This window comes from Lactuca virosa, chromosome 7, assembly GCF_052849685.1.
Source record: "Lactuca virosa cultivar CGN04683 chromosome 7, Lactuca_virosa_CGN04683_v6, whole genome shotgun sequence".
NCBI classification, from domain to species: Eukaryota; Viridiplantae; Streptophyta; class Magnoliopsida; order Asterales; family Asteraceae; genus Lactuca; species Lactuca virosa.
The window spans coordinates 55,036,734-55,050,799 of record NC_136432.1 but is presented as its reverse complement, the minus strand read 5'-3'; the positions used below and the strand labels follow the sequence as shown (position 1 = coordinate 55,050,799).

Sequence of the window (14,066 nt, the reverse complement as noted above, 5' to 3'; positions counted from 1 at the left end):
TACACCCAAGAAAGACTCCATGCAACCCAAGAGCTTGTTTTAGGACCTTTTGGGCTCAAAGTCCCATGCATGCACGTAAAGTTTGTAACTTTACGTGCTAGAACGATTGTAGGAGCCTAGATCTATCTTTTGGTCATAAGTTGTACGCTGGAAATCAGGAAATAAGACTTGGACAAACTCAACCCGGCGAGTCGCTCTTAGGACTCGGCGAGTCCGAGGCGTGACTGCCCTTTTCTGTTAGGGTTCGAAGGAACCCAGCTGAGTGTTAGAAGGGTTTTAGAGGGTCCTAGGGAAGTGACCCAACGTATGGGACTTAGCGGTGAACCTGGAGTTCATAGGACTCGACGAGCTGTTCTTGAGACTCGGCGAGTCCAAGGCAATCTTCAAAGAACTCGACGAGTTGTTCATACAACTCGGCGAGTCGGGACTGGACCTTCTTAGGATGACGGCGAGCTCGACGAGTTGTTCAACAACCCGGTGAGTCGCTGCCTAGCAGTTCATTTGATGAAGGCGAACTCGACGAGTCGTTCATACGGCTCGGCGAGCCGGTTGAAGGACCATTTAGTGTTCATGTAGAAGGAGAACTCGTCGAGTCATTGCTAAACTCGACGAGTAGTGACGCGGATCAGGATAAAGGAAAGGATAGGGACTCGACGAGTTGGCGGCCCAACTCGGCGAGTCAGGACAACTGGAAAAGGACTTTGACCTTGACTTTGACCAGGGGTAAAATAGTCGTTTTGCCCAAAGATTAGTTAGTGGTGTCTGATTGAGTGTTTTATGGAAATGTAGCCGGGGAGTTATCGGAATAGCCAGACAGTTGCCGAGCAGCTTTCCAGCAGTCAGTCTTACGAGGTGAGTTTCCTTCCAGTAGGAACGGGTCTAAGGCACCAAGGCCGGCACGTATAGATGATACGTTAGTATTGGAGTATGGGCAGAGCCCGTATCTCATAGTTGAGTTTGATTATGATATATGCTTGTACGATAGAATTGTTTATACTCATTGTCTGTGTGATACTTGTATGTTATGGTTTAGTAGCTGAGTGTGGGCGAGGCCCGTATCTCAGAGATAGTGGAGTGTGGGCGAGGCCCGTATCTCCCAGCTAGCGGAGTGTGGGTGAGGCCCGTATCTCTATGAGTGTGGGCGAGGCCCGTATCTCCTAGCTGTTCATTATATGTGTATGGTATGTGGTATTATGGGGGAACTCACTAAGCTTCATGCTTACAGTTTTCAATGTTGTTTCAGGTACCTCTTCAGCGAAGGGGAAGGAGCCGGCACGGTAGCTGCACATCATACACACGCCTCAGTTCCGCATTAGGAGATTTTCCTTGGGATTGTACTCTGACATTATCACGGTTTTATGAGTTTGGTTTTCAGTTATGACACAATGTTTTATGAGATGTTATGGATTAATAATATTTTCTTACAAAGGTTTCTGTTAAAACTATTATCTAAAAGGAATTTTTAGACGTGAAATTTGGGACGTTACAAGTTGGTATCAGAGCCCTGGTTTGAGGGATTCGGACGCACCTTCGGGAGTGTCTGGACTCAAATCGAGGGACTAAAAGATTTTTACAAAAGAAAATGATTTTTCTAAAAGTTAAGATAAAGAGTTTTGAAAAAGAACAAAGTGTGTGATGTGCGCGACCGGCCGAGCTCAAGTAAGTATTCCCCAAAGTACCCATACAAGTTTATGTTATGTAGAACAACATGCTAGAATAGGACCAAGGATCTAGGAATGATACCTTATGTGCTTGCTTTATGTGTTCAGCTTATGAGAATTGCATGCTAGTATTGAGTAGACAGTAGTAGGATAGCCTGTTTAGGTTATGCCTGACAATATGAGTTAGCATTGCATGCTAGTACAGTTCCTGTTATAAGGATGGGATTGCTTGGGTTTGTTTCCTTACGTTTGAATGCTGTTTGCTTTGTGCTTTGCGGGACCTTGAGTAATGGGAGTTAGCTATTAGGTGGATGCATTAAAGCCACATGTGATCGGAGTTGGATAATCTCAGAGTACCGGGTCCGACCCTATTGCGTAGCTCTTGTTTGAGTCCTAACCGTTGTAGGGATGGGTCCCCTACTCGAAGGATTATCCAAGTCTCATTGCATGTGACAACACTCAGGTAACGGCTAACTGGCATTACGAGGGGACCTTCAGCAGCTGAGGACCAGGTTGGGTCAGGGATTTCCTAGGGTAAGCCTAGGATGAGAGTAACAGAAACCGTAGTAGTAGCAGGAACTTGGTGGAGTCGAGGCAGTCCTTGAGGAAAGTACGGATAGATGTGGAAGGTGGTATGGGCCCGTACTCCTAAAAGCAGAGGATCCGTACTCGAATCAAGGAAGGCCGAGACGAGACCAGGGAGCTTGTGGTAGAAATGATCCCTCTAGATGTATCAGTATCACTGACAAATGTCGTTATGTACTGCAGAATGGTGGTACTACGTTCGAGGCCAGCGGTGGGCAGTTCAGGAGAGGGGTCGGGTTCGGGATCAGGTACCGAGCCAGTAGACGAGAGACTACGCGAGTTCATCGCGTCAGAGATCACCAGAGTCATCCTTGACGCGACCCCGATTATCTTTGGGTCGGTCAAGGAGGGGATCGTGGAGTTGATGGAGGAACGCCTCCGGGCGTTCAGAAGTGACATGGCCACTACCCAGTCAGGATCACGCACAATGTCCTTTAAGGACTTCAGGGGCAGTGGTGCGCCGGATTTTCATGGGGCAAAGGACCCCATTGCTGCTAGACGATGGATCGCAGACATTGAGTCTGCGCAGTTGACCAGCTTCTGCCCCGAGGGGTCGAAGGTACGATTCGGGGCGGGATGTTTGAGAGATAGAGCCAGAGATTGGTCGGAGTCGGTCGGTGACTCCCTAGGAGCCTCAGCTATTGAGGCTATGACATGGCCGGACTTCGTGACCAGATTCCGGGCTGAGTTCGCACCCGCTGTGGAGCTCCAACGACTAGCCCGTGAGTTTCTCGATATGAGGCAGACGACTGAGTCCGTGGCGGAGATCACCGCCAAGTTTCGAGAGAGGGCTTTATTGGTGCCTCAGTATGCGGGAGATGAGGATATGAGGAGGACCCCCTACCACGACTTGCTGCGGGCCGACATTCGTGAGCATGTCAGCTTCTTCGCTTGTCCCACCCTGGATTCTATGATTGCCAGGGCGAGGGAGAGAGAGATTGATCTAGAGCACATTGGTAAGAGGAAAGCTGAGGAGGGATTGGTGACTGGGGCTTCGGGGAAGAAGCCCAAGGGGCTAGATGGGAGGCCGAAAGGCCAGCCGGGACAGGGCCGCTGCAAGAAATGCGGCAGGTCTCATGAGGGAGCGTGCAGGATGGGATCGTCTGGCTGCTACAAGTGCGGCAAGACGGGACATTTCAGCAGGGATTGTACTGTCCCTGCACCCACCTATCAGACATCAGAGTTGTTGTGTTTCCACTGCAACCAGAGGGGCCATAAGAGGGCCAGTTGTCCCCAGCTGACAGCAGCAGCAGCGCCAGTGAAGGCGCCAGCCCCAGCGACCCTGCGGATCACGGATGGCCGGCAGGGCAAGGCAGAGGCTCCAGTGGTGAGGAGCCGGGCTTACCAGTTGACAACAGAGGAGGCACGCGCTGCACCCGATGTGGTGACAGGTATGGTTCTTTCCCCCTGATTTAATTATTTACTGCGTATGATATTGATGTATGTTTTGCATATGTATGTTAGGATCGTTCCATGTGAACGGTATCCCAATATAGGTGTTGTTTGATTCAGGTGCCACTCGATCTTTTGTTTCTCTTGCCCTTAGTAAGAGGTTTTCGGAGTCTTCAGGCATGCTCGATTGTCCTTTGGAGGTAGAGATCGCCGATGATCGATCGGTGCGAGCATCAGCAGTTTTCAGAGACTGTGTGTTGAGATTGTTCGAGGAATGCTACCTGGTGGATCTGGTTCCCATTCCTTTGCGTGGGAACAAGGTGATCATAGGTATGGATTGGTTGAGCCCTAACAGGGCGGTGATAGACTGCGCACAGCAGCTGGTGCGAGTCAGGACTCCAAGTGGGGGAGAGTTGGTGATCCACGACGAGAGGCCACAGCATGGACCCACATTGTGTTCAACAGCGAGTGCGAGGCACTACCTTCAGCAGGGTTGCGCCGGGTATGTCGCCTATGTTATGGACACCCGAGAGGCGGGTAAGACGTCAGTGAGCGATGTTCCGGTGGTGCGAGACTACGCAGATGTGTTCCCGGAGGAGCTTCCTGGGATTCCCCCGGAGCGTCAAGTGGAGTTCAGGATCGATTTGGTTTCTGGTGCGGCCCCGATTGCTAAGGCGCCGTACCGGTTGGCTCCTCCCGAGATGCAGGAGTTGTCTACGCAGCTGCAGGAGCTGCTAGACAAGGGATTTATCAGGCCGAGTAGTTCGCCTTGGGGAGCCCCGATCCTGTTTGTCAAGAAGAAGGATGGGTCACACCGTATGTGCATAGACTACCAGGAGCTGAGTAAGGTAACGGTGAAGAACCGTTACCCACTCCCGAGGATTGGCGACCTCTTTGACCAGCTGCAGGGAGCATCTTGGTTTTCCAAGATTGATTTGCGCTCAGGTTACTATCAGATGAGGGTCAGAGAGGAGGATGTGCATAAGATGGCGTTTCGGACTCGCTATGGTCATTACGAGTTCGTGGTGATGCCCTTCGGGCTCACCAATGCTCCTGCCGCGTTCATGGATTTCATGAACCGCGTATGTAGACCGATGCTAGATCGGTCCGTGATAGTATTTATTGACGACATCTTGGTCTATTCCAAGACGCAGGAGCAGCATGAGGAGCATCCGCGAGAGGTTTTGGATACTCTGAGGAGAGAGAGCTTGTACGCCAAGTTCTCCAAGTGTGAGTTCTGGTTGCGCGAGGTGCAGTTTCTTGGGCACCTTGTCAATCAGAACGGGATTCTGGTTGACCCGGCCAAGGTGGAGGCCGTAATGAGATGGGAGGTTCCGAAATCTCCATCTGAGATTCGGAGTTTCCTGGGATTGGCCGGCTACTATCGGAGATTCATCCAGGATTTCTCCAAGATAGTCGTGCCATTGACTCGGCTAACGAAGAAGGCCGTAGTCTTCCGTTGGGGGCCTGAGCAGCAGGCCGCATTCGAGACCCTGAGGCAGAGATTGTGTGAGGCGCCGATCTTGGCCCTGCCAGAGGGCGTAGAGGATTTTGTGGTATACTGCGACGCGTCTATTTCGGGTTTAGACGCGGTTTTGATGTAGAGAGGGCACATTATTGCCTACGCTTCGAGGCAGCTGAAGCCTCACGAGGCGAATTACCCGACGCATGATTTGGAGCTGGGGGCTGTTGTATTCGCCCTCAAGATTTGGCGTCATTACCTATATGGGGTCCGATGTACCATTTACACGGACCATAAGAGCCTGAGGTATCTCATGGACCAGCCAAATCTAAATATGAGGCAGCGTCGGTGGCTTGACGTGGTAAAAGATTATGATTGTGAGATCCTTTACCACCAGGGGAAGGCGAACGTTGTGGCCGACGCGCTTAGCCGCAAGGCAGCGCCAATCAGGGATACCTGCATGAGGATGACCGTAGTGACCCCATTATTGGAGCAGATCCGAGAGGCCCAGCAGGAGGCTATGAAGGAGGAACATCGGAAGATCGAGCGTATAGTGGGTCAGGTTTCCTCCTTCGACTATGACAACAGGGGATTATTGACATTACACCGTAGGGTGTGGGTTCCATACCTCGGAGGTGTGCGCCAGGTTTTGATGGAGGAGGCGCACAAATCCCGATTCTCCATTCATCCCGGGGCGACGAAGATGTATAGGGATCTTCGTCTTGATTATTGGTGGCCCTGCATGAAGCGGGATGTAGCATGGTATGTGGAGCGGTGCTTGACCTGCAGGAAGGTCAAGGCCAAGCACCAGAGGCCATACGGCAAGATGCAGCCGTTGGATATCCCGCTATGGAAATGGGAAGACATCACTATGGATTTCATCACCAAGCTTCCCAGGACCGCGCGGGGAGTGGATTCCATATGGGTCATCGTGGATCGGTTGACCAAGAGTGCCCATTTTATACCGATCCAAGAGAGCATATCAGCCGAGAAGCTGGCCGATATTTATATTCGAGAGGTGGTGGCTCGTCACGGGGTGCCGGTCTCCGTGATTTCTGACAGGGATGTTCGGTTCACTTCCAGGTTTTGGAAGAAATTCCACGACGAGTTGGGTACTCGTCTGCATTTCAGCACCGCCTTTCACCCGCAGACGGATGCCCAGAGCGAGCGGACCATCCAGACTCTGGAAGATATGCTACGGGCGTGTGTGTTAGATTTTGGTGGTAGTTGGGATACTTACCTTCTGTTGGCTGTGTTCTCCTACAACAACAGCTACCACGCGAGTATTGATCGTCCTCCCTTTGAGATGTTATACGGGAGGAAGTGCAGGACCCCGATATGCTGGGGCGAGGTTGGACAAAGGGTCATGGGGAGCACTGAAGTGGTGCTCAAGACGACGGAGATGATTCAGCAGGTCCGGAGCAGGCTTCAGACTGCTCAGATTCGGCAGAAAAGTTATGCCGACAAGCGCCGATCGGACCTGGAGTTTCAGGTCGGGAATATGGTTCTCCTGAAGGTCTCGCCATGGAAGGGCGTCATCCGATTCAGGAAACGGGGCAAGTTGGGTCCCAGGTATATTGGACCCTTCAGGGTTATAGCCCGGGTGGGCAAGGTGACATATAGGTTGGAGCTGCCAGCCGAACTCAGTCAAATTCATAGCACTTTTCACGTCTCCTAGTTACGGAAATGTTTGGTGGACGACTCGGCAGTGGTACCATTAGAGGATATTCAGGTCGATGACATCCTAAACTACATTGAGCGGCCTGTGGCGATCCTGGACCGGAAGTCGAAGGATCTGAGAAACAAGAAGGTCGAGTTGGTAAAGGTGCAATGGCAGCACCGGAAGAGCTCAGAATGGATTTGGGAGCCGGTGGAAGAGATGATGGAGCATTACCCAGAACTTTTCCAGGATCGAGTAGCAGACTTCGAGGACGAAGTCTAAAATAAGTGGGGGAGATTTGTAGCACCCGATTCCTGGTATGTATTTTTATCTAAGTAATCTTGCATTTTGGTTTGGGAATCGGCGAGTTGAGGTCCAACTCGCCGAGTAGGAGCATCTTGGACGCGGGAGTTTAATGAGCTACTTGGCGAGTCGGCGTCCGGACTCGACGAGTAGGTACTGTCCGGACAAAAACCCTAATCTGAGGGTTTGCACCCTATTTAAATGACTTTATTGCGGCCACAACGTCCCCTATGCTCCCAGAAAAGCTCCCTTTGAAACCCTAGCCGTTGTTGAAGCAATCTAAGTCATTTTGGTGGATTTTGGTGTTGGTAGTCTTAAGAAGGAAGGAGAAGAGCTTGAGGAAACAAGAGGAGACCAGAGGGGTTCGAGTTTGTGCTTCATTTTCAGTCCTCAGAAGGTATAAAGTTGCTAACTTGCTTGTTCATTTGCTAGATCCCATTTTGTGGAGATTTAGGGCTTTTATAAGCCATTTTAGGTAGCCAACCATGAATGCAAGCATGGTTAGGGACAAGGCTTCGGATCTAGGTCCTTAGAAGGGTTACAAGGCAGAAAGTGGGTGCTTTTACACCCAAGAAAGACTCCATGCAACCCAAGAGCTTGTTTTAGGACCTTTTGGGCTCAAAGTCCCATGCATGCACGTAAAGTTTGTAACTTTACGTGCTAGAACGATTGTAGGAGCCTAGATCTATCTTTTGGTCATGAGTTGTACGCTGGAAATCAAGAAATAAGACTTGGACAAACTCGACCCGGCGAGTCGCTCTTAGGACTCGGCGAGTCCGAGGCGTGACTGCCCTTTTCTGTTAGGGTTCGAAGGAACCCAGCTGAGTGTTAGAAGGGTTTTAGAGGGTCCTAGGGAAGTGACCCAATGTATGGGACTTAGCGGTGAACCTGGAGTTCATAGGACTCGACGAGCTGTTCTTGAGACTCGGCGAGTCCAAGGAAATCTTCAAAGAACTCGACGAGTTGTTCATACAACTCGGCGAGTAGGGACTGGACCTTCTTAGGATGACGGCGAGCTCGACGAGTTGTTCAACAACCCGGCGAGTCGCTGCCTAGCAGTTCATCTGATGAAGGCGAACTCGACGAGTCGTTCATACGGCTCGACGAGCCGGTTGAAGGACCATTTAGTGTTCATGTAGAAGGAGAACTCGTCGAGTCATTGCTAAACTCGACGAGTAGTGACGCGGATCAGGATAAAGGAAAGGATAGGGACTCGACGAGTTGGCGACCCAACTCGGCGAGTCAGGACAGCTGGAAAAGGACTTTGACCTTGACTTTGACCAGGGGTAAAATAGTCAGTTTGCCCAAAGATTAGTTAGTGGTGTCTGATTGAGTGTTTTATGGAAATGTAGCCGGGGAGTTACCGGAATAGCCAAACAGTTGCCGAGCAGCTTTCCAGCAGTCAGTCTTACGAGGTGAGTTTCCTTCTAGTAGGAACGGGTCTAAGGCACCAAGGCCGGCCCGTATAGATGATACGTTAGTATTAGAGTGTGGGCAGAGCCTGTATCTCATAGTTGAGTTTGATTATGATATATTCTTGTATGATAGAATTGTTTATACTCATTGTCTGTGTGATACTTGTATGTTATGGTTTAGTAGCTGAGTATGGGCGAGGCCCGTATCTCAGAGATATTGGAGTGTGGGCGAGGCCCGTATCTCCCAGCTAGCGGAGTGTGGGCGAGGCCCGTATCTCCTAGCTGTTCAGTATATGTGTATGGTATGTGGTATTATGGGGGAACTCACTAAGCTTCGTGCTTACAGTTTTCAGTATTGTTTCAGGTACCTCTTCAGCGAAGGGGAAGGAGCCGGCACGGTAGCTGCACATCATACACACGCCTCAGTTCCGCATTAGGAGATTTTCCTTGGGATTGTACTCTGACATTATCACGGTTTTATGAGTTTGGTTTTTAGTTATGACACAATGTTTTATGAGATGTTATGGATTAACAATATATTCTTACAAAGGTTTCTGTTAAAACTATTATCTAAAAGGAATTTTTAGACGTGAAATTTGGGACATTACAATCAAAATAAAAACAATTAGAAGAAGCATAAATTACCAAAATTATAAAAAAAACACAAACACCAAAATTGTAATATACTCTAAATTATTCACACATTTTACTCTTTTTGGAAAAGGTTAAAAAATATATCAAATTGAGGAAAAAATAAAACGAAAAATCGAAAAAAATTTAAAGTACAAAAAAAAAATTTAAAATATTTTTTTTTAAAAAAATACGAAAAAAGTTAAAAAAACAAAACGTGTAAAGTGTATGAATATATTATAGTATAGTACAATGAAAAGTTTTCACATATATATATATATATATATATATATATATATATATATATATATATATATATATATATATATATATATATATATATATATATATATATATGACAAAACTGCAAAAATGGTCCCTGTGGTATATATTTTTTCTGGGTTTTAGTCTAAACCCCAACTTTTTGGGTTTCGTTGTTCTTTTGGCCATGTTTTTATGTGGAAATGGTCCCTCGACTTAACTCTCGTTAAGTTGTTGTTAACTACCTCACGTGACGCTCACATGAGGGCAAGTATGTCATTTTCTTCTAAAGGACCTTGTTTGTTTACCGATCGTCTGTATCACGCCTCTCCTTCCTATGCTATCACTGACGTGACGCTGCCACCATTCACCCACAACCACTGTCACCAGTCACACCGATAACCTCTCCTCTACAAGTACTCTACTCGTTTTCTCTCCCTGTGACCAGCAAAATCGTTGCTCTTTTCTCTTCCCTGATCAACCTTTTGTAATTTGGGTTATTTTGAAAATCTAAACTTGATTGATTGACCTCAAATTTGGGGCATGAATTTGAACCATCATCTTATTATCAGAATTTAGGGTCATGAATATGAAATTACTTATTGCTTGCTCGGTTTTGTTTTCATGCTGGGAACTTAATTAGTATAGCATGTTAATATGCATCTGTCAAAAGATATGAATTCCAACCAAATTTAGTCTCATACTCATTTACAACCAAACATGGAACTAAAACATAATTGAATTCCAATTCTTGATAAATACCCTGAAGTCAGCAAATCATCCACCCCCTTAACTTCTTGAATGCTCACAATATTAAAATCAGATCCTTCACTTATTTCCTCCTTCAAAGCATATTAATTTTGTTCATTACTAGGTTATTGGGATGAATCCTATAGTTCTTTTTAAGTTTACTGATTGTATTATTCTTTTCTTCATTAAGAAAAATTTGGTTAGCTAAAATTCTTGTTAGGTTATGCCTTAATCGGTATCTGAATATGATTGTGCTTATATTTCCTTGAATATGACTATGGATCTTTCATATATACATGTTTATATCGGCAAATGAGAATAGAGCAAGTGTTTTATCAAGCAAAGTTGGAAATTAGGCTTGATGGGTCAGAAAACAGATGGTATTATGTTCCCATTTGAATAATTAGTTTTTTTTTCCAATGGGTGTATGTATTTATGGGTAATTAAAATTAATTCTCTATTGATTTTCCTTGAAATTCAATAGTTTTTTCTTGTTTTACTTTACATCATCGATATAGATTAAAAACAAGGGAAGGTGACGGTATCAAGAAAGGGGTGTTTCGAAACAACATATGAATAGTCATCTTAAGAACATGCAACAGTGGAAAGGGGGTGGAAACAACGAGCATAAACATCATGGGAAAGTAGGGCAACCATTAAAGAGAGTAAACTAACTATCATCTCTTTATTTCTTAAATATTTATGAATCCCATTGATCAAGATTGCATTTTATTAAAAAAAATATATGTGTTTGATACATTATCTTGTGAATTTCATTGTAACTTACGTACATTTCCATGAATCTTTATTAATCCTTGGAACATAAATTATTTTTGATGATTTGTTTGTCAGGGACAAGCTTGAATTAGTAGGGCTTCTGGGAGTCAAAGCTCTATATGGAAAGTTGGTTGTAAGCACTAGGTGCTTACTGATTAATGCATATATACTTTCTATCTCTTATTTATCTAAAGGCATTAAATATACTTTTTCAAATGTCAATACTCTTTATGTTAATGTTTTTTATAGGTTATAATGCTAATGACTCAATAACAGATGAGGGAAAACAACATTAAATGCTTTAGTTTCATTGATTATGTAAGTGCTCAAGAAGAAGAAGGGGAAGAAGAGAGACATTGGGGGAAAGAATTTAAAAGGGATGTCTATTTTTTTTCTTTGCAAAAATGGTCACCCAAATGCAAAAAGATAGACTTGCCCTCGCATGGGGAAACATGAGGGGTTAACAGCCACAAACTAACGGATGTGAAGTCGGGGGGACAATTTCCACATAGAACATGGCCAAAATGACCATGAAGCCAAAAAAAGTCGAGGTTTGGAAAAAAATCCGGAAAAAAAATGCAAACCATAGGAACCATTTTTGCAGTTTTGTGTGTGTGTGTGTGTGTGTGTATATATATATATATATATATATATATATATATATATATATATATATATATATATATATATATATATATATATGGTAAGGATCAAATGAGAACATCTAAAAGGTTGAGAACGCGAGAACAGTTCTTGACCAATCAATATATAAGGGCATATTAGTAATTGTATATTTTAATTAAATTAAAATAAAACAAAATTCAATCAAATTCCCTTAAATTTAGGATAGGTTACCAAAAAAACATAGAAATATTCTATTTTTTATTTTTCTTATTAATGGAATAAAAAAAAACTTTTTTGCCAAAATTTATTTTAAAACTGAAAAAAAAATTCTTAAAAAATCAATTTTTTCTCCGATTTCATGTAAATTATACGTCAATCGAAAATGAATAAAAAAATAAACTATCAATCATAATTGATTATATTATAATTTGATTTTGTACATTTATATTGACACAATTGTACTTAATGATTAAAATCACTTTGAGACCATGTATTCATATATAAATGCACATTTTCATTCATAAATATAAATTATTATAGTTTTTTAATGAATACAAATATAATCGTAATTGAATAAAGAACATTATAAAAATAAAAAAAAATCAATACATTTGTAATCGTAAATGAATATAACACAAATTAGAGATAAAACATCAAATTTGCAAAAAATAAATAAACAAAACACATTTACAATCATATATGAATACAATTATAATCACAAATGAAAAATTACAATGTCTTAATATAAATAAATTCCGACTCCTTCCAAGTTGTTGTCCATGTACATTCATCCTTCATCCTTATAATCCTTTAGCCCTTCCGTATTAACTTGGTCAATCTACAAGAAATCAGAGAACTTTTTTTGTATTATTTGTCAACAAAGTGCTTAACTCATTAACCAATTTGTTTTCTAAATTGCTTTATTAAATCAAAATGTAATAAACAGAAAAATAGATTATCATTAATGAATAAAATTTTATAAAAATAAAAAAACTAAAAGTTGAAAATCAATTTTACAACAATAAAAAATGAATACAGTGTATCCAAATACTTAACATTTAATACAAATAATGCAACAATCTAAAATGAATACAGTGAATCCAAGTCAAAATCTCTCGCAAAAAAGACTGATTGTGACTAGGATGAATGAAATAGACTAAAGAAGTAAAGATACATCTCAATTATCCGAACTCCCCACATACTCAGATAAGAGTAATCAAGTACATCTTCATTCCGATTAATTATGCCCTAGAAATCTTCATTCCGATTGCAGATATATCGCATAGTCTATTGCTAAAGACTATTGCTTCGTACATGACAGCAGTAGAAAGGGTAAACAATATGTAATTGAATATAATACAAAACGATGGCTGACCTGTTCGTACTGCCGCTACCGTATTCATAAAGCGCAGATGGACTCCTTAGTGATACCTGCCTTTGGTGTTAAGGTATTATCATGTAATAAATTTGCAATTTGAAAATGATCTTCTCACAGACATTTTATCGAGCACCTTATGTGCATAGTTCATCTCCTTTTTTTTTAAAAAAAAAAATACATATGTTAGATCCATCTCTCCTGCGCTCAATCATCCAATTCAGTGAATAGAGAATAGAGAAGAAACATTTTAAGATGGAGAAATGGAATTAAAGAAACAAAGTCGAAATTGAAATTACATGTTTTTTAAGTATGTCATTGGACACCTTCTGTGCACAACCCATGATCTTTCTTTTGTTAGCCTTATGAGCTTTCATAGCTGGACTACCGTATTCATAAAGCTTGCCATTGGAGGAGAAGAAGACGACGACGACAGTAGCATCGCAGAGAACGGAAAGCTGTTGCGCTTTCTTGTTTAACCCTGATCTCCGCTTAGAAAATGTCACTTGTCTGCTATTCTTGTCTTCAATTCGCTTCATCTCCAACTTTCTCCGACCCATCGTACCCCTAGATCTCCTCCGGACCTAACTTTTTCAGTACCGATATGGTGTATGGTGGTGACGGCTCAATTAGGGTTTAAAGGTTTGAAATTAGTATTTAGAGAGTGAGAGGAAGAAGGATACGTGAGTGAGAGAGAGAGAGAGAGGGGCAGAGAGAGATTCCAACAACTTACAAAAATAGGTTAACATGTAATGACCATATTACCCTTTAGACTATTAAAAATTTACAATCTCATCCCATGACTTTTAGAAATTTATAATTTCATCTCATGACTTTTATAAATTATATTAGCCTTAGATCGTAATATTTGAAGAGCTCAGATCTATTCTCGCGTTCTCAACCTTTTTGGTGTTCTCATTTGATCCTACTCCTATATATATATATATATATATATATATATATATATATATATATATATATATATATATATATATATATATATAATTTCAAATTTTCAGATTGGGTCCAAGCGCATTTGGTCATTCAACAAAAATATTAACTAATCAAAAGTTAAAGTTAATGCCAGAAGGACCATTCATGCAATTTTGGAAACCATAGGGACTAGTGGTGTGACGTTTTTCATAGAAGTCCTCAAAATACAATATTTTTG

General features: G+C 43.0%; 1 protein-coding gene across 1 annotated transcript; it reads right to left on the bottom strand.

Annotated features, from left to right (window-relative positions):
• Positions 1 to 13,164: 13,164 nt before the first annotated feature.
• Positions 13,165 to 13,455, bottom strand: LOC145126662 (agamous-like MADS-box protein AGL15). The gene has a single exon (XM_079061986.1). The coding sequence runs from the start codon at positions 13,453 to 13,455 to the stop codon at positions 13,165 to 13,167; it is 291 nt and encodes a 96-aa protein (XP_078918112.1).
• Positions 13,456 to 14,066: the final 611 nt, after the last annotated feature.